Here is a 24798-nt window from a genome sequence, read left to right as displayed (position 1 = left end):
GGAGGAACACCGATTTACACTGTGGCCTGGCCAATCTGACCTGCCGTGATCCCAGACAGCCTTTCAGAGGGCACGAGACAGAAAAGGTAGAAAGAGGGAAGCCGACCTACCAGGAACAGGGCTACAGCAGTGCCCAGGATGAAGCCTGCAATCACATCGGAGCAGTGGTTCCGATACTCAGAGACCCGATTGAGGCCTGTCAGGAAGGCTGTGCAGAGGGTCCCCAGGCACAGCACTGGTTTAGCCAGTCGACTGCTCTTTGTCTTGATTGTGCTTGTGATGTACATCTGGAACAGGACAGAGACCACGGAGTGACAGGCAGCCTGTGTGTATGGTGCACACCCATGCATGCACGAACATGCACCAGCACAAGCAAACAGGGTCCAAGCCCAAGGGGCCACTGTGACTAGTTGAACAATTCCACTAGGTCTCGTAGGAAAGAGTTTGGGTAGGAAACGAGTGCAGCAAGAAGAACAAAGAGCCATACACGAATCACGTTGTTCTGTATTCCAGTAGGCCCATCTATAGAAATAGTGATGCAGGGAATGGCCATGTAATAAAGATCAGCTTTAGAGCATGCAGTTTTTATGCAACAAATTAAAAATCACTTGGGGTATTTGGAAACCCATATATAATGTCAGATTCCAAATAAACCTTCTGTGAGAGTTTATGGAAGATAAGGTCAGGTAGGTGAGTGGCTGTACATTTTACTTTTGGTGTTCCTCAGAGTTCTAGTTGATTCTTCACACTTTTAGGCAACAAATACAAAAGCATTGACTGATTAGTTGATTGAAGTAGAACTTCCAAATGAGTGTGTCACACAAACAGGTTTTAGTTGTGCTAGAAACCTGATTCTCACATTCCTTGGAACAGTTGTGATCAGCTCTCTCTATCCATTTACTCTAGTGTGTTTTAAAACATTTAAGCTTCTCTACAGGTCCACGACATCCGAAAGATTGGGAAGACCTGCCTGAGGAAAAGATGATGCAATTTTATGACACCTGAGATGTAGGCTGTTCACTATTGTGGGGAGCTGGGCAAGACTCTTAAAGTTTCAGAGGCTACGTTATTAAATGGGTGTTTGGTGGTGTCTGAAAGAAGTCAAGTTAGAACACCTTCGGCAATGGTTACAGGAAACCACTAGAGGGCATTACTGATCTAACCCATAATTTCTTTAAAAATTTGAAAAATGAGCTTGCAACTCTGAGAAATAGTAAGTAAGCTAACATTAATAATTGATAGAGTGTTTGTATGTCCTGAGCACAGACAAGTTCAAATAGATGTATTTTACAATTTCACAATGGAAACTTAATTTCCTAACTTCACAATTCACAACAGTGGTGTGAATGCAGGAAGACGGGAGTGTCTATTACATGTAATAGATGTGCTGTGAAAAACTAGGCTTGGATCAGTTACACAAATGAGAGCACATCATGACATCACTCTGACGCTGTACAGGAAATGTTACTTAACATCTATACTCGATATATTTATCTTTAGTATTTTCTGTTGTTTTTTAGGTACACCCTTTATAAATCTTTCCTATAAGATTACAAACTATTAAGGGCATGGGCTTATGGTTAGTATTCTTCACAGTATTAACCAGAACTTAGAAGATCCTTGTTGAATAATTTCTGAAAGCACTTCACACATAATAGGGGCTCAAAGAGTGTTCACACAATTGGAATCTTATATCTAGGTTTATCTGATTGTAGTCTGTCTGTGGGGCATGATTTGAATTGGATTGTACCTGAATCCTTGAATACACGTGCTACAGCAGCATCTATTCTGAGTGAGCAGACTTCTTTTTTTCTCAAAAGAAATTTATATCTCATTTGATGAAACAATAGATTATTATGAGTAACAGATTTATTTTTATAACGGTGTTATACAAATTTCACACGGCAATGAGTTGAGTTTGATAAATATACAGAAAAGGGTTCAAGAGTATGTTGTTTCATATAACTTAGGTTCTAGATAATTTAGAATAAATGGATATTTTGAAAGTTGAAGAATATGCCAAATGCCTGAGAGGATTTCCTTTGTTTAAAAACTATGTGCCAATCTATCGATTGATCAATTCATCCATGTATCTATCATAAGGCAAAGAAGTCTTTCCAAGCTATAATTGACTGTTTTGTAAGTTGAGGCTTCTATGTTATCTACATGCATATTTCCTTAATGTGGGGGCAGGTAAAATAATTTTTAATCATATATTCATTAAAAAGTAGACCTAAAAGGAATAATTAGGAAAGCTAATTTTGGATAATTGGGGGTTGACAAATTCATCCTACAGATATGATCCTATGAACGTGACACAAAGGAACCATTGTTTTGAAGAGAATATTCAGCAATTTACTTTAAACTGTACTGAATAGACCAGGCCTGTAGTCAGTCACCTTCTTTCCACCCTGAATGTATGCATTTGGGTGATGTCAGGGACACTGTCTCCTCAGAGGCAGACTCTCATAAGAGAGTGCAGATACTCTCACTGGAGCGGGTGGGAACAAGCTCCCCTGGGGGGTGGAGGGAGTCTTGCTCAGAATTTCCAGGAAGAATGGATTTAAAGGGGTCTTTCCTCTGCCTTCTCATTCCTTTCCCTTTCATTAAGAACCACTAGACTAGTCATACTTAGAATATAAGTTCAAGTAAGGAAAAGGTGTATTTTCGACCACTCGTTGCTCTTCCACAGGTAAATGCACTGGATATCCAGCCTTTGAGCAGATCCCTAAACCTCTATGCTCCTCATTCTAAGGAAGCACAGGCCAGAGAAAGGGGAGATGAAGTCATTTCCAAAATGGATACAATTAAAGAGTAGGAAAATAAAAGGGACACCATTGTTTCTTCTTATATCTTAAGATGTGGTACACGCGTTAGTTTTTTTTTCTGTGATGAAAGCAAAAAATGTAAAGAGAACATTTATACTCTAGTGAGCGCAGTTAGAGCCTGTATGATTTGGGGAGGAATGAGAAAAGCGCAGTTAGAGCCTGTATGATTTGGGGAGGAATGAGAAATGAACTTTTGGGTGTTGGGGGTCTTGTAGGATCATCCACCTCTTCTGGCTAAATGAAGAAGAGTGTCGGAATGAGCAGAGGAAAGCTATGTTTTTCTCCTGGGTCTCCTGCACTACTCAGGCAGCCGTTTGCAGGAAGACCCACATTTACAAATTTGTAGGCAGGTGTGAGAAATGTGTGCTCTTCTGGAATCAATGAAAACTTTGGCAAAGAGTGTTGTTGTGGGCGGCGAGAGAATCCCAAATGCGGTGCCAGGAGCCTGGGTCCCAGCTTTAACTGTGAGCTCTCAGCTATTCTTGGAGCCCCAGTTTCTGCATCTGTAAAATGGGAAGATTTGACTAGGAGATTATCAACGTTGCCAGATTAATAGCCTCTGGCAGGTCAGTATATCACCCTGGGATGCTGGGGGTGGGGGCAACAGCGTGATCTGTACAGGAGAAACATGCTGTACCACGTTTCATGCCCCACTCTCAGTGACAGTGATGAAAGAGAGAACGAAGGCGAGGGGGCAGAGAGACTCCCATCTCAGCCAAAAGCTCGTCTTGGGAGTGACAGCAAGACTGGGATACTCACCGTGGCATATAAGGCGGAGTAAATGCTCAGAGCAGCGTGTTTGGAGGGAAAGGATCTCCGAGCCTTTTCTATCACTTCCATGTCCCCAGTACAAATGTTCCCATTGTTTATGAACTGGTGGTGTGCCCGGCAGTCTGTACTGGTGTAGTTCGGCTTGCACACCGTCAGGAAGTATGGCGTGAGGTGCCCTGTGACCACTTGTCCGGCGTTTACAAAAATGTCAGTAGCAAAAAGTCCGAAGGCAAATACCCCTACAAGGAGATTTGAAATGATTAGGAATGGTGACGTGTGTACAGTTTTGTCCCTGAGAGAAAACACAGTGGTCGGAGTCTGCAACAACCTGTCAAAAAGGACCTCACCAAACTGTCCCCTCACTTTTATCTTTGCAGGGAGTGGTGCCTGCTTCCCAACTCATTGTTTCTTCCAAACTTAAGTGGACATTCTGCTGTTAGCACTGTATTGTTTTATATAAGTAAGTCAGAAACAGCATATTCTAATGGAAAGAACTAGAATTCTGGATTTATACAGATTTGTGCTCCATCCAGCCCTAGAGTTATATTCACTCAGAGTCTCAGTTATTTGCCTTCTCTGAACCTTGGGACCCTCAGTCACAAAATGGTTGTGGGGTGGGGGGGGCGGAATGATACCTCACAGGGAAGTTGGAAAGATGACATAGGATAGGTACAAAATACCCATATTTTGTGTCTGGCTTCAATCGCTACTCAACATCAGTTAGTTTCCATCTTTTCCAATAGAAAATATATTCTCTCCAGGGTCCTGTTTGGAAATGCAAATACTCCAAGGGGATCTATATCTATAGTATCATGGCAGCTGAGAGGGAATGAGGTTGTTAGGGTTTTCTCTCCCTAAATGAGAGAAAAAAGGTCATTCCAGAAACCTTGATTGAATTGGATGTTTCACTTGACGTTGGGCAGGGAAAATGAGAAGAAAGGACGAGTGTTACACGTTGCTACTGCTGATGTAATGTTTCCACAAACTGAGCTGCTTAAAACAACACAGTGTATCCTCTTCTAGTGCTAGTGGTCTGACATCCAAAATAGGTTTCACTGGGGTAAAATCAAAGTGTTGGCAGGGCTGTGTTCCTTCTGGAAGCTTGCGGCTAGAATTCAATCTTTGTCTTTTCTAGCTCCTAAGCTGCCTTCATTCCTTGTCTCGTGACCCCCCTTCCAGCAATCACATCATTACGACCTCTGCTTCTAATGACACTTCCTTCTTTGACTCAGAGTCTCCTGCTTCCCTCTTATAGGGACCTTGTGATTACATTGGGTCCACCTGACTAACTCAGGATCCTCTCATCTCATGAGCCTGAATTTAATCGCACCTGTCAACTCCTTTTTGTCATGTAAGGTAACAAATCCACAGTTTCCAGGGATCAGGATACAGACATTTTGGGAGAGGAGGGCGTTATTCTTCCTGCCACACTGACTTTGCTGTTTGGCTGAGAATCCTGTGGGTAGGCTTTGTTTCTTGGATTTTATCTGTCCTCTGGCAAATTCCACAGGATTAGTCTCAATACGATTGCACATGGTAAAGCAGAGTTCCTCATAGGAAGCGTCGCTGTGACCGCTTCCAGAGCCCATCCACTACAGCTGTAGATTATCCGTGGACTATTGTCTGTTAAATATATGAAGAAGGGCTGCAGAGCCGAGGTACATACAAGTTGTTTGAAGGGATAAAGACTTCCGAAACGCAGCTCAATTATGGGAGCGGTTGGCAAGTGTGAGAGGCAGTGTTAGCCCTTCTAAATGTCAAGGATCTGCTATAGTTTCAATTAAATTTCTACCCAACTTTGCCTCCCATATTCAATGTCCTCAATCTGCAAATTGTGCTGATATCAGCACCCAAAAGTTAATCCATTATAGCAGAAGTGAAGACAAGTTTGGCTGGAACCTTCATCCGGTTTTCATTTTGATCTGTATTGATTGCTGTAATTTTCTTTTTTGTGGCTTTGCCAGGATGTGCTTTATCACAATGAGAACTGGCTCTTTTAATAGCTTCAGCCGGCTCACTCTCAGAGGGTCTGACCTCTGAGAGTAGGCAATCATTGATCATTCGTGGCAATTTTCACCCCCAGGTTCTGGAAGTCTGAATGGGTAGAAATGTTTTTACACCTTCCAGCAAGATTCTTAAAGACCAGGTCTCTGGCTTTTTCAAGTGGCAATAAGTCTGGGCATACTTTTCCAGGAAACTAGGGTAATTTATGATTTGAAAAAGGAAAGGTGACAGCACTTTCCTCTGGCATTTTATTTGTCAGAAGTGCTTCCAATTAGGACGGGCTTGTTCATTCAGAGATGGGATTTCTAGGCTCCTTGGATCCGTGTCTGAAGTGTCAGCACTGTGGTCATGGTGATTCTGCGATGGGCAGCTCTCCCCTTTAGTGTTCTGTGATATTTTTGCAGAAAGTTTCTTTCCCTTCTTCTTCTCTGCCTCCTTAGGATTGTCTCTGCTTCTCCTGATGGCTTAACAAGCACCTGCTTTCCAATCACTTCATACTGGTGCATTTGATCTATCTTCAGAAGGGCATTGTGGCAGCACGGGGAATCCACCTGCCTGACACGGGCCATGCCAACAAAGGGCTGTAGAACCTGCAGCAGCGATTCACAGATAATGTCAGCTCACACAGGGCCTTTGTAATACACTCCCGCCACTGCTCCTAACCCTGAGCTCCTTGTGTGTATTTTACAAGCCTCAGAAGCTAACAATAGCTACTTTTGTCCTTTAGGCTTGGGTGGAACACCATTTATGGTCTTCTGTATTGCAACGTGTGATTGAAGGAGAGGTTTTTAAAATGTCTATAGAACCTACGTTGGTGTCAAAAATTCTTTAAGTGAGGTCATAGTTTTGGAATTTTAACAGATACATTTTTTCATTCCTATAACCTTCCGTAGTGGGTTCTATTTATCTTTATGAATCTGCTCCCAAAAACATTCCTTGCTTCAGCGGAGCTGATCACATTTATGAATGGATTTACAGCCAACACAATAGTCTACAGTGCTTTTGGTTTGCCAGAGCTATGTGCCTGAGATACTTGTCAATATTGTTGTTGCTTTGTATGGGAATCCAAAAAGGGTTGGATGGGAAGACTTTGAACCATGGTCTGGAGGATGAGACCACTGAGTTTAAAAAATCAACCTTAAAGCAGGGGAGGATGTGGTTGGGGATGACACACGAGGAAGAGATAGAACTCTGGTTGAGGGAGTGAAGAGGCACTCCCATACTCCACCTCATGCTGGTTGTCAAACCCAGGGGCAGGGCAATAGAAAGCTCCAGAGCGATTTTTGGAAATCTAATTGAAATATGTCCATCTCTCTCAGCGTAGAGCTCAGGAACCCTGAAAACCTTTTAGAGAAGCTTCGCATCCAGCACGGAATCGGAATAGGGTGCCCATATTAGCAATGGCAGAGAGAGGGTCAAATTGGTTGAACCCGAGCACCACCTCTAGACTCACAATTCTGGCAGGTTTGGGGTAAGTGGTTGTAAATTCCTCCATCCCTAAAGGATGACAGGCATTAGAATGGAGGGGACAGGAGGCCTAGAAAGGCTTGGAATTAGGACTAAGAGATTGATGATGATGTCTGTGGTCCTTGTCAGGATGACAGATCAGCTACGGAAACCTGAACATGCATCTTTGTGGCCTAAATATGATACCTGTCAGGCAAGCCAAAGGATGAAGAAAGAGGAAGACAAAGGTATTAAAAAGTCCTCCCCCCCCCTCAGGATTTTATCTATGTTCATATGATCTCAATATCTTGGGAAAAGTTAGGATCTTTGATCACTAGCAATTTAGGACATGGAGGTAAAACTCCAGGACCTGGTCCCTGCTATGGAATCGGTGCAGGGTTCTACCCCTTTACTCAATCATGAGCATAGCAGAAGCAGTGATAGAACCAGGAAATGTGCATAAGGAGAACTCCCAAAGCTAGAGATAATTGGCATGCTAGAAAAAGAAAATAGGACTCATACCAGGATACCTTTAGGCCTTCCAAACAAATAACTGGTCAAAGTACATAGCCAGACTGCCTGGTGCCAAGGAGGATGCTACTGTTTTGCACATAGGTGATCTTCATTGGGCAGCCTAGCCCCAGATTGTAGGCTGGTAATGGAGTGGGAAGGGATTGGAGGGGTGAGGGAAGGACTAAATTCCCTTTTGCCACAAAGATCCTGTAACTTTAGGTGGAACCTCTAAACTGAAGGCCAACTATTCTATATTAAATTATAAATGTGTAATTTCCAGTTTAAGATGGCACCTTGCTGATTGCCTCTGGTAAAGCATCTCTCAATTGTCTACTAAAGTATACATGATGCCTGTGTAAAAAAGATGGAAACTCCTAATGCCAATCCAAAGGGAGAATCAGGAAAGGGTTTCCACTATCAGTGACATGGAGTGGGTTTTCTCTCTCCCTCTCTCTCTCTCTCTCTCTTTCTCTCACGCACACTTTTACTTCATGAAAAATTCAAGCGTCTCCTTAGAAGAGAGAGATCAGGGGAGAAAACCTAGGAAGAGATTTCCTTTCCCTCCTACCTATCTGGCCCCTGACTCAGAGATTCAGAATTGAGATTGCTCAGAAAATAGGGCTGTGGTCACTCTACTGGATGAGTTCTGCTCTTTGAATTTGCTTGAAACTGTTTCTTCTCCTTCTTCATTCTTCTAAATGTATTCAGAGACACACTCCTGGGCAACAGATAGGTGGGAAATGGCAGAGGCATAGCAGCGGCCTCTTCTGGGAACAGACCCATATGCTCTAGAGAGCAGTGTGTGCTGGGCACTGTAGTTTTGTGTGCTTTTCATCTTTACAGCAGTGGGGTACAAGGGGATGCCAATTCACTGGAGCTAAAGAGCTCCACCAGAAAGCCTGCTAACTGAGGACTGGACTTGTGCTGGGCAAGCCAACCTGCTCTCAAGCTGTAGCTCTGAAGCCAAGAGCAAGCCACATTTCTGTCTGTTGATGAATTCTATGTATAGTGGATAGGAAGAAGGAAACAATCACATACCGCATAGGGTCTTGGAAAAAATAATCCTATTTTAGATTGGTATGATACTATTTTACTTTTTCAAACCTTGTGTTCCAGTAGGAATTTTACATTTGTGTGATTATTTAGTGATGTCCATCTCTCTCATTAGAACTATAGAATATACAAGTTCTCTAAGAGCATGGAACACATCTAATTTAACATTGCATGTGAGATACCATATGATCAAACTTGGCGCATAGTAAACATTTAGTACATATTTGTGAATCAATTAATGAACTTCTAAGGAAACTTCAGAGTAATAATAGGAGAAGAGGATAAAAAAGCATAGGAACTGGGATCCCTGGGTGGCGCAGCGGTTTAGCGCCTGCCTTTGGCCCAGGGCACGATCCTGGAGACCCGGGATCAAATCCCACGTCGGGCTCCCGGTGCATGGAGCCTGCTTCTCCCTCTGCCTATGTCTCTGCCTCTCTCTCTCTCTCTCTCTCTGTGACTATCATAAATAAATAAAAATTTTAAAAAAAGCATAGGAACTTGTCCAAATTTTCTAGCTCATGTTGGTGTCTCACATCCCCGATTCTATTAAACATAGGATTGACATTAAACCATTTAGGATGTAAATTGTAGGGACCATGTCTCTTTTTTATAAACTTCACAAAATCCAGCATAGTGCTAGGCACTTAGAGAATAAAGAAGATAACTGAAAACTGGGGTCTTATAAGTGTCTCATAGATCAGGAAACTTGTAAATCTTCATTTGAAAATTAAAGAATTCTCCATTTTCAATGCAGCAAGAATGAAAAAACGATCTTCAACTGGAATATAGAGATTCCCATTATACACACAGGAAAGACGTCCTACCAAGGAAATCTGTGAAATACAAGGAATCTGGAAATCACGATCAGCTTGGGTACAGTTTTATATTTAGACATCTTTGAGACAAACGTCCCCATTTCTGACCCTGAGAACTTGCAATAGTTGTCAGTTTAAATATTAACACAGAGGCACATGAAAATCATGACCCCTACCTATTTTCATGTGGAAAAACTAACATATAGAACTTTCAAAAAGAAAAGGATATCGAAAAGGACATAAAAATGAGTTATCTGGGTTAGGTTGGTAACTGTACTCTCTGAAGAGGGGAGGAAATCCCACTCCTCCCTCAACACATGTTCTCAGCTTCTTATCAAACATTTCTAAAAGAGGGCTGCTCTCTTGTCTATGTTTGGTGAAACAATGCAGTGAAAGAGAGGACTGAAGAACTATTGTGCTGTGTGACATTGAGAATGCTTTGAACATTTTCTTGTGTTCAAAATTTAACCAGCTTTGTGAATCTTTTGTCATAGCTTTCCTACTATGATGTTCAAAAAACAAGGAACATATCAGTTCTTAGCCTTTGTTTTAGTGGAAAATGGATGAAAATCCTATCCTACACATGGGTTCATCAGTGCCATTTTTGATAGTGGAAGGGTAACACCTAAGGAACTCTTATGTTCAGTTTCCTCAACGTACATTCTGGCTCGATCACCAACTCTTAATTTTAAATCTCATCTTTCATCAAATCCCCATTGTAAATGAAATACAAGATACAAAGAATTGCACGGAGTTCCTTTTTGCTTTTACTTTTGCCATATCTAGATCCTTAGTGGAAAATCTCAGTGGAGAAAGTCACCTAGCTGGCGTTCTCAATTCGGTGAACGCCATTCTTTCAGGAAACAACCATTTCTTTAGGCAAAGGAAGATGATGCAATGTCTTCTTTTTCACATGCTTTATTCAAACTGAAAGTTTCCTAATGAGGATACTTATCTGTGGTTACCATGTTCATTCCATTTCCTTGCAAGGATGTACTGCACAAATGAGATGTTTGAATAAGAGTGCCATGGATACTAGGGAATAATAATAATAAAAATAACAGCAACAATAGCTAATATGCTACGTTTAGTATGTACCAGATACTGGCCTACATGCTTTAGAATGTAGTTCACTCAGTCCCCACCACAACTCTATGAGGTAGACAACTGTTAGTATGCCCACATTTCACAGATGAGGAAACTGAGGCATAGAGAGGCAATTAACTCAATCAAGAAGAGCTGGGATTAGAAACTAAATAGGATGGCTCTAAATCCATATATATGTATATATTTTTAAAGATTTTATTTATTCATGAGAGACACAGAGAGAGAGAGAGGCAGAGATATAGGCAGAGGGAGAAGCAGGCTCCACGCAGGGAGCCCGACATGGGACTTGATCCTGGGTCTCCAGGATCATGCCCTGGGCCGAAGGCAGTGCTAAACCACCGAGCCACCCGGGCTGCCCAATCCATATATTTTTTTTAAAGATTAAATTTATTTATTTGAGAGAGAGAGAGAGAGAGCATGAGCAGGGGGAAGGGTAAAGGGAGAGGGAGAGAGAGAGAATCTCAAGCATGAGAATCAAGAGAGAGAATCTCAATCTCCATGCTCAGCATGGAGTCAGAGGTGGGCTCTATCTCACGACCCTGAGATCTCTACCTGAGTAGAAACCAGGGGTTGGATGCTTAACCAACTGAGCCACCCAGGTACCCCTAAATCCATACCCTTAATCATAATCTTCTAAGCTTATATTTTCTTTTTTTTTTTTTTTTACATTTTTATTTATTTATGATAGTCACACAGAGAGAGAGAGAGAGAGAGAGAGAGAGAGAGAGAGGCAGAGACACAGGCAGAGGGAGAAGCAGGCTCCATGCACCGGGAGCCTGACGTGGGATTCGATCCCGGATCTCCAGGATCGCGCCCTGGGCCAAAGGCAGGCGCCAAACCGCTGCGCCACCCAGGGATCCCTAAGCTTGTATTTTCTACTTAAAATATGAGTAGGCATAAGGCCATGATAAAAAGCACTTTAGTTCTATTTGCTTGGTCACACCCACACACATACACCTACACACACACACAGGCATTGAGAAGAGACAAGGATTTAGAACATGGCCCCAATGGAATGTATTGTACTTGTTACAACAGAGCAAGGGTTCCTCAATATTTTAGGCAATAGTTTTCCAACAAGAATATGATAGAATACTTGAGATATGTTATCATTGAATGAGGTGCTTTCTTCACCACTTTGGCAATGGATCTGACTTCTTTTCTAGTATAATACAACACAATCAGTGCACACTGATCTACATATCTCAAATATTATTTTATGCTTCAAAAAGAAGTTTCTCATACAATTGAATATATCAGTTCCTTGGACAGTTAATTTCAGGTGTTCACAAAATAAGATCTTGTGGTCTCTGTTTCCTACAGATGCCATGAAAACACCAAATGCTGATAGCAGTCTACTTGTCTTGATAGTATGACTTTAATCCTAAGAATAATTTTATTTAAATAAATGAATCTGAGCCTCAGATACTTTATATCACAGGGTTATTATGCAAATCACAGAAATAGTTGTTAGAACATTTTATAAATTGTGAGCTTGATACAGATATTAGTTACTATTATTTTTATAACTAAGGGAAATAAATGTTCTCAGTACAGGTGTTTTAAATAAATTGATTATACAATTATTTTTATTTTTTAAAAAGATTTTATTTATTTATTCATGATAGACACAGAGACAGAGAGAGAGAGGCAGAGACACAGGCAGAGGGAGAAGCAGGCTCCATGCAGGGAGCCCGACATGAGACTCGATCCTGGGACTCCAGGATCATGCCCTGGGCCAAAGGCAGGTGCTAAACCACTGAGCCACCCAGGGATCCCTATACATTTATTTTTAAAACACAGGAAGGAAACAAGAACTTTATAATTCTGACAACTTCAATCAAATATTCGATTCTGTGATGTGTTATTCATTCTTTGTATTAATAAAGCAGCTATTACACTATGATGAGCTGGTGGTTTTAAAAAAAATACCCTATAGTTGTCATTATAACTACTCATCAATAAGTGAACATAACAGATAATTACTTAATAAAGATGATGGGTAATCAACTAGAAAACCCCCCAAATATTTTTATAAATGAAAGAACACACATATTTCTACTTTGCCAAAACACAAATTACATAATTTTCTGTATGGTTTCATCTCAACAGGAGTGTCTGCTTTAGTCCTCCTTTCTGAGGACACAATTTCTCAGTGTTTTTCTCTCAAGTTTCTGATTCCTTGCTTATTTTTGCTACCTTTTTTTTTTGTATATTTGTTTATTGGAGTTAGATGTGCCAACATATAGCATAACACCCAGTGATCATCCCGTCAAGTGCCCCCTTCAGTTTGCTAGCCTTTAAATATATGCTCCCCAGTTGCCCTAGGCAGTGTGTGGATCCAAATGCTGGTTGAGAGAGACAGAGATCCTAAAAGTTTGCCAGAGGCAGTGGAATTTTTTCTTTTTAAATCATTTATTTATTTATTTATTTATTTATTTATTTATTTATTTAGACTGTGCATGTGTGTGGGGAGGGGCAGAAGGAGAGGGAGAGGGAATCTCAAGGGGACTCCATGCTGAGCACAGAACCTGACACCAGGCTCACTCTCACAACCCCAAGATCATAATCTGAGCCAAGACAAGAGTCAGATGCTTACCTCACTGAGCCACACAAGTGCCCCAAGGCAGTGGAATTTTACAATAAAATGGAGAATGTGGATGCAAATGATTCTAGGAAGTATGCCCCAGATGCAAACTAAATGTGGAGAGGGAAGATTTTAGATTCCCTACCTATCAAAGAATGTAACAATGGGCATATCAAATTCTGGAGGGCTTCCAAATAACAGCCCTGGAGTTCCACCCTTTTTTTATTTTTTATTTTTTTTTATTACTTATTTATGATAGTCACACAGAGAGAAAGAGAGAGGCAGAGACACAGGCAGAGGGAGAAGCAGGCTCCATGCACCAGGAGCCCGACGTGGGATTCGATCCTGGATCTCCAGGATCACGCCCTGGGCCAAAGGCAGGTGCCAAACCGCTGTGCCACCCAGGGATCCCAGTTCCACCCTTTTTGATCATGTTCCTAAGTTTCTTTTTTTTTTTTTTAAGATTTTATTTATTTATGAGAGAGAGAGAGAGAGAGAGAGAGAGAGAGGCAGGACACAGGCAGAGGGAGAAGAGGCTCCATGCGGGGAGCCTGACGAGGGACAGAGACCAGGGATGCTCCTGAACATCCTACAATATACAGAACAGTCCCCTACCCCTATGCAGAAAAGAATGATTTGGCCCAACATGTCAGTAATGCTGTTGAGAAACTCTGCTTTACAGCAAAGTTCCCTGAAGTGTCATGAATTTGCATTGGCTCTTCAGCAAAGTGTTGAGAAAGTGGCATTCTATTTGTTCCTTTTATTAAAGTCAGTCTTTATTTGTTGATTTTTTTTTAAAGTCAGCCTTTAAACACAGGTGCTGAGAAGGCCCTCAAGGAAGGATCACTAGTCTCAAATGACTATTAACTTTCCTCTTGATAATGAGAGTAACCTATAGAGTTCTGGACCAGGAGTTTTGCTCTGGTCTGGAATGTTCTCATTCACGGAGGATGACACTCAAAGGAGAGCAGATTTGTTCTGTGCACTGAGCATAGCAACCACAGGCAGCCTCATTACAACTTCTGGAGACCTGAGCAGAGTTCTGGTGGTGCCTTTTACTTATTCAGGGCTCCCAGCCCCAACATCCCTCCCTCTTTTCCCTGCATCTTTGTTCCCTAGAAGGAAGTACCAAACCATGTCAGTCTCAGAGTCTGGTGGCTTGGTTGCTCATGGAGCTCAGAAACTTAGGTTCCATTTTTCCCTTAAGAGCCATCCTGGCTTTCTCCTCCTGATCTATATCCTGGAGCTTCAACTCTGGTTTCTATTGGCGAGTTCCAGAAATATCTCCATCTGCTTATAGGCCCATGCCCTGCCTTGTTTTTGGCATTTTCTGTCAAGGTAGCCTCTTGACTCAGGACTAAAGGTGAGTGCCTGGGTACTGCAAGCTTCTTTAAAAAAAAAAAAAATGGAACCTTAACTTCCTCAGTTGGCACAATGGGTACCCCGTTTCCTAGGATGGTCGCGGTCCTGCTATGAAGTCACTGCCAACTCTAGATAATTCTCTTGATATGATAGCCTCTCCCTCCCCACTTAAAATTGCATGTCTGCCCCTACAAGCTCCCCATTTCCTTTTTCTACATTATTTATCCTCATAGCACTTATCTTCTAATGAACACTATAATTTACGTATTTATTTTGTTTAATGCTCGGCTTCCCCTACTGGAATATAAACTCAGTAAGGGCAAATAAATCTCTATTTGGTTCACTAATATGTCCTCAACAACTTAATCAGTGCTTACCATATGGTAGATGACCAATAAATTTTTTGTTGAAGGTTGCATGAATGTGATCAGTCCTCCAGTTTATAATTTAATTATAAACACTGAATGTACATAGAAATGGACTTACTGAATCCAATTAAGTCTCTTTTTAGATAAAGTACATTTAAGTGACTTTCAAAATTGAGAAGGATTTTCTAGTTCTCAAAAAGGCTGACATTAAGCTTGTCTCAGGGTATCAATTCTTATGACCATAAAACACTGTGACCTTTGAAGCTGCATTTAAAATATTCATGCTCCATTTAGATCATACTTAATTTATGGCAATTAATTAGTGTTACATGAATTAACTGTTTACCATGGTACTTTCTATTCTGTCCAGTGCTACCTAATCCTCAGACCCGACCTAAATGGCATAAGACTTGCTTGGTATTTAATTAAATTTTTATTAGAAGTAATAATGGAGCAACTATGTGATCCCAAATGGGAAGCCCATAATAAATAGCTTCTGGGTGACAGGCTATTTTAGTTGCTAATAGACAGTCTAATCTTGACATATTTGGATGAGGTTTTTTTTTCTTTTTTCTTTCCTTTAACCCAAAAGAAATTAGTTATTCAGGAAGGGAAAGTTAATTTAGTTTTCTTTCCATATGACAAACAACCCCAAAGCCCTCATCAAATTCTAATTTTTTATTCATTACTATTCAGTATTAAGTCAAAAAGTTACTATTTAATAATTGATATTTACAAGGATATGTCTACTCAATGTATTAGTAAATATAAAGGATTTAACTAAACTTATCTTCATGAATTTTTTGGAAAATGTAACTTCCTTATTTGGTCTTTACTACTGAAAAAAGAATGTAGGGATTTATCTCTTGAGAACTTAATTAAATCTGGGTGTTGTTGTTCAATTTAGTGTAACACCAAAATAGATGGTATAAGAAGGGAAAGGAATGGAGAGGAAAATGATTAGGAGAGGGAGAAGTCCAAATATGTGTTCTAATTTGACTGCATTTGTTTTTATAAAATGTTGGTGAAATTTGTTAGTCCAGTCAATTCTTTTCCTCCCTTCCCACATCATGTAAACACAACTTAAGAAATTAAATCACAGTTTAGAAATGGGTGGAACCTACATCTGGGAGGCCGGGCATCTTTCTTATATTGACCACTTTGGAAAAACCAATTTATTGTTGGATCTGTCAATCAGAGCAATCCCATCCTCTCTGTCAAGATTCATGCAGTTAGTATTTGTCTACAGGAGGAGATGGCTTCATTTGAATGTTTTCCCTCTGACTTCACGATTCTTGCTGTTTTCTCACTGAAAATTTAATTTGGATCTGTGGGGTGGGATGAGGGGATACTGTTCAAGTCCATGCCACCCAGACTAGAGAAGTCTGAGAGCCAATGTACCCCTCTCAGCTCTGCTTTGTACACTGAAGACCATGTGAAAGGACTTGGCTATCTTCTGGATAGCCTGTATTTTGCCCCTATTTTTCCTCCCCCTTGCTCCTTTAAAAAAATGGTTAGTTCTTCTTCTGATTTTAAAATTATACATACTCATGATAAAAATTGGAAATTATAGAATAGAAATCAAAAGATAAAAATTATTCAACCGTTCTCCTACAATTCAGAAGTGACAAAAGTTAACTGTGAGTGTATACCTTCAATCTTTTCTTTCACTGGGATAAATACACACACACACACACACACACCCCTCTGATGTTGTATCTTTCTTATTTTGAAATAATTATAGATTCATAATGACTTGACTTTTTCATATAACATTATATCATGAATATTTCCCCTTTCATTAAAAATTTTTAAAAATAACATTTTCTGAGGTTGCAACTAGGAGTGTTAGCATTATATTGAAAAAAATTGTGTCATTAGATATTTCTAAGTGTGTTATAAAAAATAATTTTAGTCCAAAAAATTAATCTACATCAATGATCATCTCCTTAGGATAAATTATTTGAAGTGGCATTTTGGGTTAAAAAGGATAGCTATTTTTTCCCCAAAGATTTTATTTATTCATGAGAGACACAGAGATAGGCAGAGACATAGGCAGAAGGAGAAGCAGGCTCCCTGCCCAATGTGGGACTCGATCACAGAACCCCAGAATCATAACATCAGCCAAAGGCAGATGCTCAACCACTGAGTCACCCAGGCACCCTAAAGGATAGCTATTTTTAAGCTACTGAAATACATCATCAAACTGCTATGCAGAAAGAGTATATGGATATAGTTCTTCCAGAAATGTGTTCGAATCTCAAGTTTTTCCTCACACTTGAGAGCAAAAAGCGTTACTTTACTTAAAAATATTTTGCTAATTCACTGGTCATTTTGTAATGAGAAGCTGATCATATTTGTCAGGAAATACTATTTGTAATGGATTCTAGAATAATTACATAAACTGCAAGAGAAAGTCATGCAATTTCAACTTAATTAAAATAGCTAAAACAGCTGTCATTTTCTGATTATTTTTGGTGGCTACTAGTTTAGACAAAAGGACTGTTAAGCTCTTTAGAATAACATATCTAATACATTTGATTACTGCCTTGCTCTACTTCATATTTTCAAAGGAAACCTCCCCATTTAAAGGATCTTTAAGTAGTATGCTTGTTCCTCTTAAAAAACCACATTAATCCAGATACTCAAAGTAAGTTGCCCTTCTTAAGATACATGGACCCCTCCCCCCACCTCCAACTCTCCCATATGAAGCTAGGGCAGAATTCTCTGACTTTCTCTTAGAAATTGCCTAACATATGTACTTTAATTTCCTAGAACTAAGCTGAAGAGTGGTAATAAAGTTAATTAAACAGGAGGAAAATGAATAATTTAAGAACCAGCATTTATGGAAGCAATTTTAGGCAAATCTGTGATTTAACAAAGTCAATCTTTGTTCTTTACTTATCAAAAAAAATGTTGAAAACCTACTATGTGCCAGACATTTTGCAATATGCTGTTGATAAATAGTGAAAAGATACAGTCTTTGTTCCCTAAAGAATCACAAAGTAAAGGGAATAACAGATTTAGATAACTACATGGATAGGGTAGGTGCCTATAAACACACTCAGTGGGGGCCTGGGAGAGGAGGTAGCTAGCTGTCTGGGGTGGTAAAAAAGGTAACGTGTAAGCAGTGTTCTGGAGGATGAGTAGGATTGTCAGCTTTAAGGGTGAGAGGATGGCAATGGGGTGCCCCAGGCAGAAGGAATAGCACATGAGCAGGAACCAGGGTTAAGCACTGCATTGTTCAAAACACTAGGAATGCTTTGAAACAATTTAAGCAGGGAAATGACTTGATCATAGTTTTGTTCCAGAAAGAACTGTAAAATGGACAGTAGATGACATTTTTTTGGGCCTGGGGTACATGGAGCCACGTTGCAAGACGAGATGTAGGGAAACCACTTACAGGGCAAAAAATTTCAGTGGCCTATACCTGGGCTCCCAAACTTCAGAGTGCATCAGAACTGCCTAAATGCAACACCTGGCATGAAATACAGATCCTCAGGCTCCATTCCCGGATTTTCTGATTTGGTAGGCATGGGACGAGGCCTAAGAATGTACATTTCTAACAAGTTCTCAGATAGCTTAAGGTGACCTCTAGCACTATGTTTTAAGCAACTGGGCGGACCCGGTGCCATAAAACAAATGAGGGAAGGCATGAAGCAAATGCTTCCCTACCTAGAAATCTCTTTTCTCTCTCTTGATGCTGTTCCTCTAATTCTCCAAGATTTGCATGTTACCTGCTGGCTGTCTCCCCACACAAGCATCCCTTCCCTGTGAGCAGCATCTCTGTTAGCTTATGATAGACTCCAAAGGACTAATGTGTTATTGGTTATAAAAATGGGAGTTTGATGTTCCTCCAGGGTGAAACATTTCTACTTTAGTCATCCTCCTGAAACCACACCTCAGCTCAATGCACTGACTCCAATTCGAATTTCAGGTAGCACCAGCAATCTGCAGGTTTTGTTCCTGGAGGGTGGGGATGTCCACCAGCAAAGTCTTGTCCTGACCATGCACAGAGTCAGGTCTATATAAATGATAGACACCAGGTACAATTTCTACGCTTTAGACTCTGCCCTGATCCTTATCTTTGCCAAGGAAAAGCAACAGTGACCTTTAAAGATATCTCCATTGGATTGTAATCAAATAACCTTCTGCTTTGAATAACTTGCTCTAATTATCTGATTAGTGATCATAAAATCTTCTTTGAATCAAATTATATAAATGTCTGTAGACATATACACTCTCCCACTCCCACTTCTTTCCTTGGGAAAAGTAACTTTGTCCCATTTTAATTTTTAAAAATATTTTATTTATTTATTCATGACAGAGAGAGAGAGAGAGAGAGAGAGAGAGGCAGAGGGAGAAGCAGGCAGAGAGAGAAGCAGGTTCCATGCAGGGAACCTGACACGGGATTCGAACCCGGAACTCCAGGATCACACCCTGGGCCAAAGGCAGGTGTTAAACTGCTGAGCCACCCAGGGATCCCCAACTTTATCCAATTTTATATCAAATTCTTCATCTGTACAATTAGGATTATAAATTACCTTACAGGGTGTTGGGTGGATTAAGTGAAAACAATGTTTATAAAGTGTCTAGTCTACCATCCTGTAAAGATTCTCTTCTCTCCTTTTGTTTTCTCCTGATAATTTGTTACCTAGCCAGTCTAGTGGGAAGTGGCCAAACACTGGATATCTTTGAAGGCACCACTGTTTGGAATGAGTGAACTCAGACAGTGGTGACATCATCTTGACCAGGGATTATCCAGTGATTGCAGACTTCCACAATTCATTCTGCAAATATCATCAGGAGATGCTGAAGACTTTTTTTTTTAAGTGATTTTATTTATTTATTTATTTATTTATTTATTTGAGAGAGAGACAGAGACAGAACAGAGAGAGAGAGTTCGCATGAGCAAGGAGGAGTGGCAGAGGAAGAGGGAGAAACAGTCTCCTCACAGAACAGGGAACTTTATTCAGGGCTTGATCCCAGGACTTCTGAATCATACATAACCTGAGCCACCAGGAGCCCTTGAAGACTATTTTAATGTTAAGAGTTGCTTCTTTTAAATTAGATTTTCTTAGGCTTCCCACTCTTCTACATCCCTCATTCCCACTCCAATCACAGAAGTTCCTGCATATTCAAATTCAATGTGGTCATTTGCTTATGACTTGAGGAAATCCAACCCTTTTCTTTTTTTTTTTTTTTAAGATTTTATTTATTTATTCATGAGAGACAGAGAGAAATGAGAGAGAGAGAGAGGCAGAGACACAGGCAGAGGGAGAAGCAGGCTCCATGCAGGGAGCCTGATGTGGGACTCGATCCTGGGATTCCAGGATCACACCCTGAGCTGAAGGCAGATGCTTAACTGCTGAGCCACCCAGGTGTCCCCAGCCCTTTTCTATAATAGGAAAAAAACCCCCAGGATTAAGGATAACCAAGAGCTGAGAGGATGTTGTATTCTGGCCTTCACTTTCTTTCTTTCCCTTTTTTTTTTTTTTTTTTTTTTGGGCCCCGCGAGCATGGCCTTCACTTTTCTTTCTTCACTTTCTTAGCCGTCAATTTTGTGGGTTTTAAATGGTAGCATAGCTTATTTTAATAGCAGCCATGTTCACACTTTGGGGGTTTTATCCTGGCTCCCATGAAGATCTGGTCAGTAGGTATTTCTAAGATCTCATTTGAACACTGTAACAGTTATTTATTGAGTATTTACTGTGTAGGAACTCTGTAAAATCTACTTCCTACCTATTCCCATATACATATTCATTCCCATTCTACAATTATTATCCATATCACCTCAGATGTTTTTTTTTTTTAATCCTAGAAGGAGAGACATAGCACATGCATTAATTAATTAATTCTTTATCATGAACACTAATAAAACCATTTGTTCTCCAACCTTGGAAGGCATTGTTTTCCAGAATCTGATGGATTAGATTTCCCATACTTTGTGTAGAGTTCTCTGTATAACAAAATTATACTGGATGGGAAATCTCTGTCAGGAAATTTGATTGTTTCTAAATTCATTCTATTGGTATCCCTTGCTGTGCCCCCACACCCTCGCCTGACTCAGTTAAAGGGTATATGACAATATCTGGTCAGTATTAAAATATATGTCCAAAGGGAGTCTCAGATAAATATTGTGTAGGGAGAAAATCCAAGTTGAAATAATTTGTAAGAAAATTTAATAAGTACTGCTTCACTTCAAGGATGAGAAATTGGACTTGGCACTATGATCAGCCTCAATTTCTGCACTTCCCAGAAAATCCCTAAAGAAACTCTTGCTTTTATTTATTTATTTTTTAAAGATTTTATTTATTTATTCATGAGAGACACAGAGAGAGAGGCAGAGACATAGGCAGACGGAGAAGCAGGCTTCATGCAGAAAGCCTGATGTGGGACTTGATCCTAGGACTCCAGGATTATGCCCTGAGCCAAAGACAGATACTCAACCACTGAGCCACCCAGGTGTCCCAAAACTCTTGCTATTAAAGTTGATGCCTCCATAGCTTAGTTTATTTCATCAAGCATGTTCATCTGTATTAAGTTTAGTAGATTGTACCTATAAGTGAGGGCTTGGTTCAGCATGCTTTTGTACTCACCTATGAATCTTATGATCCTTCGGAGTAAGGGGTTCAGATAACAGCATTCTCCGGTCAGAATGGTTTTCTCCTGGGCAATCAGAGATTCTCTGGTTGACTTTATAAAATACATGGATATCTCTCCAATAAAAATCTGGAGAAGGAATGTTTAAGAAATGTCAAGTTGGAGAGAGCTGTCTGATAAAAGAGATCAGTGGCTTTAAAAAACTGAAAGCAAAACCCAAACTTTTGAGGTTCCAAATCCTTTTAAAAGATGTAATACTGCAGAGATAGAGAGTTAAAGTAGTTTGCATTTAATTCTCCAAAAGAATTAGAGATGGCAATAAGTGATCATTTCAGTGAGGTTTATACTCTTAAATTCTAAATTCATATAAAAACATAGGTTGAAATACTAAATTGTAATAGAATCTATGAGAGGGCTCACTCATGCTGGACTGAATTTTTTTTTAACTGAATGTGTGAGCTGCAATGATGAGAAATGACTGGGACAGTCATGTGCCCAATAAGGCATTATAAACACACATCATAATTTATTTCATTATGTGGCAATATGTTATTTACCTGAAAAATCTTTATTTGAACATGTTGGCCTGAGTTATATTTCTCATACTGTGAACTGGCTGACTGTCCCTTCTTTATAATTGTCACTTCTCTCTCTTGTTATCTTGAACTAATACATATATATTTACAATATAAATCATAATGCCTTTGTGTAGACTGTAAGCTCCCTGAGGACAGGAACTGACTACCTGTTATGTTTCTTGATTATGCTTCTAGCACTCAGCACAGTGTATTCCTATTTAAAATCAGGAACGGGAGGCAGGTAAGTTGTCGGGTGAAATCTGAGCACCACCAATGAAGAATAAAGTTACGAATTACCATCATTCATTGATAACTAGGTGTCAGGCACTTCATCATAGTATTTTTCTTTCTCAGAAGGTTCCTAGTGTAGGTATCATTACCCTTGTTTCATTGGTGAAGAAAGAAAGTTCAGTATCGGGGCAGCACTAGAATGTGGCCATTACACATTTTTCTGTGTGCACGTTATCCTGATTGTACAAATATAACATCTGAGGCACAGAGGGATGAAATAATTTGTCCAACGTCAGAGTTAGTAAGTCACAAACCTCAGCTCTGAAGCTAAGAAGACCTGGTTCCAGAGCCTTCATCTCAACCACTTACAATTTTACTTAGTACTGACTTGATAAAGATATTTGTTGAATTTGTGTTTAATATTGAGAACACAGAAAACAAAACAAGTTAAGTGTAATATGCTTTAAATACTGAGAATCTCAGATGCTATTAAAGTACAAGACAGAATGGTGTTGTGGAAACAGAACTAGAGGCAAGTCAGAATGGGGCAGGAGATTGGCAAGAGGAGACAGAACTAGGGTCAGACAGGCACACAATAGCATGCATCACATTGGCAGGTGCTAAGTATGGTTGTTCAGAATTAGAAATATGTTGTGCCTTACGTCCCTTGGAATTAACAATGAGTCGATGCTCTACCATGGACAAATAATTTGAATAGCTTTGCGAACTCAGCTCTCCTTCTTTTCTAGTAACACCTCTCTCTCCTAAAATAAGGTGCCAAGGGGTTCTGTTTGTCCTTAGTGTACATGATGGAACTGCACTGCTCTTCTTTATCTTAGTGAACAGATGGGGATAAATTCATGCATGCTTGGATACGTGAAATAGTATTTCCTTAAGGGAGCTTTCTCTCATTCCACAGACCAGCTCAGATATTCTCGTTATACACGGATTTCTTACCTTGTGTTTCTCTCTTCTATTTCTTATCAGAAATGGTTACATATTATTATTGTTGATCTTCGTTATGGGATGACTTGTCTGTCTTATTCTTGGTTATACTCCCCCCAGGGCTTAGCCAAATGTAAGGTACAAAATAGTAATTTGATGCTGAATGAATTAAGCATATCAGATTAATGAAGGGCTTTTGGAATACGGGTTTAATGAGGTAAATGATAAAGAACAAAAAACGATTTCCATCATTTATCCTTCCAGATTCAATGAAAATGTCACCATTCTTCCCAAAGCCTTTACCAGATCCCCTCAGGAAAAGAGGGAACCTGTCTGCTCATTGCTCCCACAACACATTATACAGATCTCTATCTTGACATCTACTCAATTAATTGCAATTAGTGTTTGTGTGTCCCTCTTCATCTGACTATGATATCCTTATGGGAAAGACTTTTGCCATTCTTTGTATGGTGTTTAGGACAGGGACTGATATATAGTAGGCTCAACCAATATTTGTTGAATGAATAAAAGATTGAATTTTTAGAGGATCTTCTTATAGATAGAATCCTCTGACCTTAATTTCTCTGAAGATGAACAATGCAGGAAATTGACAATATGGACCAGAAAGCACACCATTCTTGGTGTATTGCTTAAGATTAAATAAAAACCAAGGACTAAGTAATACAAAGTGAATTATCTCTTCTGAACTAAATTCACTCATATATTCATTTTGCATTCAACAGTTTTGGAGAGGGAGCACCCACTCTGCCAGGAATTGTTTTAGCACTGGAGGCATAGCCATAAACAGATGTCTAGTGTGTATGTGTGTGTAGGGAGGACACAGGAAACTAATAAATACACCATATAATGTCATGAAATGACATATGATTACAAAGTAAATCAGGGAAATGGGATGGAAGGTGATAAACACGTAAGGATATATATGAAAAGAAATAAGCATTGCTTGCCTTAGCCATTCCAGAAGCCCAAAACATTCTTACTCAATAGGAAAGAGATGTGCATGTTCTAGAGATTCTCAATTTAGTGAAGCTTTCCACTACTCACACATGAGGACAAAAAAAAAAAAGCAAGAAAATGTGTGAGAAAATCTATATACAGCCCATTCTTGTTAAAAATACACATGTGCACATACATATACCCACATAAAAATCTCAACAAAATCACTCCATGTCATACCAAACCAAACAGAATTTGTCTTGCAAAAGGGTATGGAACTCAAATAAAATGCCCAAAAGTCAATTCTAAGACTCTCGTGTCAAAGGTAATATGTGGTACAAGAATTGTTACTATTGGTGAACAATATTCAAATTCCAATTAAGGTATGAAGCATAAAAGAAAAAAACAGAGCAAGGATATAGACTAACTTATATATCTGGCTACTGACATAACGCTGGGAATATATTAAGTGATAATAAATATCTCCATAAGGAAGGAAGGAAGGAAGGAAGGAAGGGAGGGAGGGAGGGAGGGAGGGAGGGAGGGAGGAAAGGGGTCATTTTATAACTGAAAGGTAGGAAAATATTCCTGGTTTTCAGTTAAGACTGTGGTGGACATAAATGTTGCTGA

At 39.8% G+C, this 24798-nt stretch overlaps 1 protein-coding gene across 15 annotated transcripts in view; it reads right to left on the bottom strand.

The window, feature by feature from the left end:
• Nucleotides 1–24798, bottom strand: part of PLPPR1 (phospholipid phosphatase related 1) — a 538830-nt gene that overhangs the window by 10000 nt on the left and 504032 nt on the right. For all 15 annotated transcript variants that reach the window (XM_077912712.1, XM_077912710.1, XM_077912715.1 and 12 more), the window contains 3 exons: nucleotides 21454–21586; nucleotides 3588–3838; nucleotides 111–287 (listed from right to left, as the gene is read on the bottom strand). In XM_077912712.1, the coding sequence (XP_077768838.1) occupies nucleotides 111–287; nucleotides 3588–3838; nucleotides 21454–21586 (561 nt within the window). The remainder of the gene's footprint in view (nucleotides 1–110; nucleotides 288–3587; nucleotides 3839–21453; nucleotides 21587–24798) is intronic.

This window comes from Canis aureus, chromosome 10 (assembly GCF_053574225.1).
Source record: "Canis aureus isolate CA01 chromosome 10, VMU_Caureus_v.1.0, whole genome shotgun sequence".
NCBI classification, from domain to species: Eukaryota; Metazoa; Chordata; class Mammalia; order Carnivora; family Canidae; genus Canis; species Canis aureus.
Note: the sequence above shows the minus strand (reverse complement) of the source record. Positions and strands in the feature narration are given on the sequence as shown.